At 32.1% G+C, this 6000-nt stretch overlaps 1 protein-coding gene across 1 annotated transcript; it reads right to left on the reverse strand.

The window, feature by feature from the left end:
• Positions 1-1458: 1458 nt before the first annotated feature.
• Positions 1459-5168, reverse strand: LOC106779542 (transcription factor-like protein DPB). Its single transcript, XM_014667663.2, has 10 exons — positions 4824-5168; positions 4626-4705; positions 4380-4423; positions 4189-4251; positions 3937-4083; positions 3772-3840; positions 3531-3629; positions 2800-2870; positions 2349-2556; positions 1459-2268 (listed from the first exon to the last, which is right to left on the reverse strand). Exons 1-10 carry the CDS (start codon positions 4982-4984, stop codon positions 2197-2199), a joined length of 1014 nt encoding a protein of 337 aa, XP_014523149.1. The 5' UTR covers positions 4985-5168; the 3' UTR covers positions 1459-2196.
• Between the last annotated feature and the right edge of the window lie 832 nt (positions 5169-6000).

The following is a 6000-nucleotide window of genomic DNA, read 5'->3' on the forward strand; positions in this document are numbered from 1 at the left end:
AAGTACAAGACTTGAAGAGACAGTGAAAAGGTTAATTTAGGTAGTCATGTTACTCTCACGTAACACTTCATGATTTTAGACTCTTTTTTTTCGCCAACAGAAGAAAATTTATATGGGGTTGGCCAAGGGAAAACGGAACAAAAATACTGTCGCTCACAAGTTTTAAAATGACGGAGAAAACATTCAAATTAATGTTTTTATTTGAATTATCTGAAATAACTTATTATGTATCAATTAACTTTTTGGAATAAAAATAAAAATTACCAAAAAAAACATTTTTTTAGTTCTTTTTACCATCTCATATTTAAGATTCAAACTCAAAATGACTTTACTAAGATATATAATCTCATATTAGTCAATCCACTTAAAATGGCTTACTAAGCTGATATAATCTTTTCAATATTTTTTTTTTGTTGAAACATATAATCTCATCAACTAATTATGTGTTAGTTAGAAAATTATTTACTAACATTTGAGTATAATATTTAAAGAAATTATCACAAGAAACCTTTTTTCCACAATTATGCCTTTGGATTATCCTCTTTGTGAAATACATTCACTTGTCACAACGATAACTCCATCAAAACATAGCTTTACGTATTTTCTATCTACCTACCAATTATCAAAAGATAGTGATAATTCTTATTTTAAATTATTTTTTGTGTAAAGCAACATGTAGTGCATAGTAATGTGCAAAACAAAAATAACAATAATAATAAGAGAAAAAAAAACACAATTAATTTTAAATCTAAATATTATAACTTTGAATGACAGAATAAAAAAATATATTAAAACAAAGTATTATGTACATATTACTATAAGTAATTATCATATTCTTAAACATTCCATTTTGTATACATGAATAGCATAAACATTTTAAAATGAAACTTTCACTTTATGAACATTAAATACAATTTATTGGTGGTTTGAATGATTTCAAATATAAATACTAAATAAGTAGCAGATTTTTATATAACAAATAATATTTTCTATAAATAATTTACATTTTCATTAGATATTTCTCATATGTGCTGAGACACGATAAATTGCCTTTTGATATGTTCCCCTCAGCAAATATCTATACAATTTGAACTTGATTTCCTTCGTTAAGAACATATCCAAACCCACACTAAGCACACGTTTGGTGCATGCATCCATTATTTTGACGTGAGTGCGTATTTGATGTAGAGACAAACACGTCAAACCATTTGATATCTTGACAATGTACAGTTACACTTAATGAGTACCAAATCCATTAAAATCCCCAAAAAGTAAAAAATATATGCACCGTGTAAACCTTATCAAAGAGAATTAGTTCACCAAGTAAAATTTTTCCCAAAATAAAATCATATTCAAGTGTTGTATGTCTCGTGATTGACACTAACAAACCTCACTTAGTTACTGTTGGTAATCGCAATTTGTATATAATCATTATGTATACAAGAATATTCATTGCTCTTAATCAGTACATGTCTTTTTCCTGATGATATAACCTAAAAAAGACGATTATCCAAACATATCAAGACACTTTTTCATTACATATACAGTAACACTAGTGAATGGTAAACAAAGCACCCAATTAATGCCTATCAAGATAGAGATGGACACATTATTGTAACATGGGCTTTCTATAAACAAGAATTCCTTTCTATCCTGGAAGAAGCGTCAATGCGACCAACGTCAATTATTCCTCAAGAATCAGGAACTTTCGCATTCCCAGTAAGTAATACATTCCAATAAATTTTTTGGAGATGAATTTAGAACTACTGATACTAAAACTGCCACAACACTGCTACATCAACAAGATTCTAGACACACTCAATTAAATATAAATCAATTTTTCTGTTAATCGTCTTCTACAAGAATAATGGACGTAAGATGCAAAATTTCCATCAAAGTTATTTTGAATTAGCTAGAGGGACCAGGCCAATGCTACAAAACAAACAATAGCATTGGTGCAGATACCAAATAAGCAAGAAACCTGTACACTATAAAACAGAAAATTAAAAAACCAATCCTATGCTGTTAGGTTCCGTTCCATGATCTATGGACTGTCACAAACGACTTTATGAGACGGGAAAATTACAGTGAAAATATGTTGGAAATAAAAAAAGTTAAGGTAGTCAATGATGGATGATGAGCAAAGAGGGTGCCAAAGTCTACCGCTAACAATAACGAAGACATACCGATCTGCTTCTAACCTACAGAATGATTTGGCTGTACTGCTGAATAACTATTATGACGGTCTACCGACTGAAGCCAATTTCTCTACAAAATATACAACCATGCTTACATAAGACAACATAATATGATAAACTTACAGATCAATGCTCTTGCTTAACCCTTGCCTTTAATATGCCAGGGAGAGGAGGTGAGGTTGGAGGCCTATTTGACACTTTTAGATTTGTAGAAGGACCCTGTGGTTGGCACAAGCCTGACATGCTAGAACCTTCACCTCCAACGGTAAAATTGTGCGTCGTGTTATCTTGCTGTGGTCTCTCACAAAATTTCATTGCCTTGAGAACATAATTGTCGTCATGCAACTCAAAAGGAGTACTACAGAGAGAAGAAAAGGCATAAATAGTTAGGGGCAGATACATTTCCCAGCTCGGGATAAAAACTATGCAACCACAACCACTTCCCAACTTCTCTGCCAGAATTTTCTTGTACTAGCCATGATGTTTGACTGTTTAATCAAAATAGGATGCACTAGTTTGAGCTTCTTGACTTTATGATATCACTAACACTATAAACATCATTCGGAAAGAATTCCAGGTGAAGCAATAGTAGCTTTCTTACCTATTGAAATCAAAATGAACAAGCTGCATATCTTCTGATATTTCCACTTCTACAGTTGCATGAGGACGTGTCTACAGTTTTAAAAGACCAGCAATATGAGATTGATTAATTAAGTTGATAATGTTCCTCTACCAATAAAAGCCTTCAGTCCTCTACCATCACAGCTATCTGATTAAGGTGAACTTACTAATAAAAGCCTTCAGTAGATACAAAGGCAGACTGAGTTAGGTGAACTTAGCAATACGAGTTGATAATGTTCCTCTACCATATAGTTTATACAACATTCAGTTGAAAAATTTAAATGTACACTCACAGAGAAAGTGAAAACATATTTCTAGCAAATTCGTTATGATGCTTAATAGGTAACTAACCACCATAGTTGGTTAGCAGAAAAGATAGTTCGAAACTAAGATATTTTAAAAAATGAGGCATGTTGCAGATAAATAAGAAAAATAAGTTTAAAGGGGAGATTTTATGGTGTGAATTGAGAGGGAATTAGTGCTGTTGTGGGAATGAACAGGCCTCTCGAATGTCCAAGGAATTATTTGTACTCTTTTTCTGTTTAATAGAAGCTTTGCAATCTATAATTTTGAGCCAGTTTCTACTTACTATCACAGATGCAGTGAGTAATGGTTTCATAATTAAAATAATATTCAAGGTAAACTTGAGCAGCATTCCCTATCAGGAAAAAAAAAAAAAAAAAAACACTAGACAATGGGGTGATGATATACCTGTACCAGAATAAAAGGCAAAGATACACCTCCACTGGGAGGATTTCCTGAGCTATACAACTGCTCATTTCTTTGAATAAGGTTCTGAAGGCCTACGAACTTGACATAACAATACAAGTAATTAGCAAACATAAACTAAACAAAAACATATGTAATTTGTTAGGGTATTCAATATGTCCAATTTCCCAAGTCCACAAATTCATTCCCATGTTAAATCTTTTATAGAGAGGGCGGGACTCACTTGCTCCTCAAGCTCCTGCAGATAGGCTGTTTTCTTTTCAATTCTATTCCTTAGCCCAAGACGCTCTGTCTGTTGGAATCAAATACATTTACATCTCACAACATCACTGCAGGATAAGCATAAGCCAAATTGAGCAGACTAAACAACTCCAGACTGTGGACAAACCTTTATTTCTTCAATATCATTCACACTGGTACGAGGAAGTCCCTTCCATTGGATTTCCTTTTTATCCTTAGAAATAATGTCCATCGCCATGAGAACGTTCAGAGCATCATACACCCTTCGGCGGATGTTTTTCTCATCATATTGTTGCTGACAAATGTTCATCACCAAAAGTAAGTCCACAAAACTCATTTTAAATCTTTAATTTGTGAATTGCATATAATATTGAAATTGTTTATATGATGGATAGAAAACCTGATCAGGGGTTAATTCGCTATTGGTTGGATCAGAAAATTCAGCAACAAGCTCATCTGCCACCTACAATATTAAAATAATCAAATCAAACTCCAGATGGAAGGACACAAATTATAATTCTATTATACTGAAACCAAAGCAAACTATCAATTTAAATGTTGCAAAAAATTGAGTTAAAGTAACCACCTAACCTCATTGTAAGTTGTTCTTCCCCTGTTTTCTACCTTCTCACACACTGGATACATGAAACAATAAATGAGAAGCAAAGCAAGAACAAAATTATCATCACTACCTACAAAAATAATGTCTACCTACTAAACACAAAAATTGAATTCCAAACACTATGATTGCAAATTTCACATTCAATACGCGATAGCTAAAAGTTAACAACTACGAAAGGTCCAATCCAGAAAACAAATTGACCAGATGAAAATAACCTTTCATGCTAAATTGTCGGAGACCTCTTCCACTCTTGTCCGGTCCAACTGCGCGCTGGCCTCTCTTTTTCTTCTTGCCACTGCGGTGAGAATCAAATAAAATTAAATTAAATTTTGACATAATAGAAACGAAATTCACAAAACTAAACAGCATTATGCGTGATAAGAAGAGAATATAATAGAACAGAGAGCACAGACGCAAGAGAGGCTTGTGATCCAGCGTCATCAGCGTGTAAGTCGAGATGGTTCAATTTGAGAAGTGTGTTATCGGCAGGAGGTGGCAAGCTGTTGGTGGAGGCGGATTGACCAGAAGCGGTGGTGGCGCAACCGAGCACCTCGTCGTCGTCTTCGTCTCCCATACCGAAGGAGACGAGGCTTAGGGCACGCGAAATGTGCGAACAGAAATTGGAATGGAACAGATCTGAGTGACAACACCTAGTTTTGTTTCTTCAGTCACTTCACGCAACAAACCACAGGTAATGCTGTTTGGCTCCAAAATTCATTTCTCACACTCCAATGCTCTCCCAACTGTGTATCCGCCCAAAAACACGGCATTTTATGAATTTTTCAGTTTCGTTAAAACAATATTTTTTCTTTTATGAATTATTCTTTAATTTTATCTTAAACAAAATAATCCTGATTTTTTTAATTTTCTTTTACTATTTATAAACTTAAGAGAGAGAAAAAACATCGAGAACAATACCAACTATCGTATATATATTATGAGGAAGAACATTAATGGGCATTTAAATGAACATATAAATACGATTTATTTAGCTATTTTAGTTTAATTATTACACTCACACAATTTATATAGATATAATTGATTTTAAAAATAATATTTTTTTGTGGATATTTAATTTAGGGTAAAAAGGATAATTTTAATTCTGTCATTATAATAATCGGTATAAAAATGTCCATTTTTATATTAATTATGATCGTGTTTAACTTTTATTTGCTTTGAATTGAAAAATAATATATTATACATGAGTCATTTTCTCAAATTCAAATTTTACATAAATAAATGATGTAGAATAATCTAATTTTTTATAACAGTGTGGTTCTAATTTTTTAACATGGTGACAATTATTTCGGAATTACAAGATAATGAATTATTAAAAATAATACAATCAAATATCGTGTAACTTTGTTTGTTGAACCATTAACCTAACAATTAAATGAAAAGTTTACTACAAAAGATAAATTTTAAATTATTTTCAAACACATTTTATATTAAAATATGTAATTAACTTGCATGTGTATTCATGTAATTAGAGTTGGTGCCTGATGTTTTAAGTGGAGGGTTAGAGAAAGACATTTTCTTTAAAGTTAATGACATTTTCAATCTAATTAGTTATTAATTGGTGTGATTTAA

This window comes from Vigna radiata, chromosome 2 (genome assembly GCF_000741045.1).
Source record: "Vigna radiata var. radiata cultivar VC1973A chromosome 2, Vradiata_ver6, whole genome shotgun sequence".
Taxonomy (NCBI): domain Eukaryota; kingdom Viridiplantae; phylum Streptophyta; class Magnoliopsida; order Fabales; family Fabaceae; genus Vigna; species Vigna radiata.

Excerpts from the sequence above, each read along its gene's own strand:
- LOC106779542 (XM_014667663.2), bottom strand. The coding sequence starts at position 4,984 with ATGGGAGACGAAGACGACGACGAGGTGCTCGGTTGCGCCACCACCGCT. Across the intron at positions 4,706-4,823 it reads GGATCACAAGCCTCTCTTGC|TGGCAAGAAGAAAAAGAGAG; the intron begins GTCTGTGCTCTC and ends TTCTCACCGCAG. Across the intron at positions 3,841-3,936 it reads ATGATATTGAAGAAATAAAG|ACAGAGCGTCTTGGGCTAAG; the intron begins GTTTGTCCACAG and ends TGATTCCAACAG.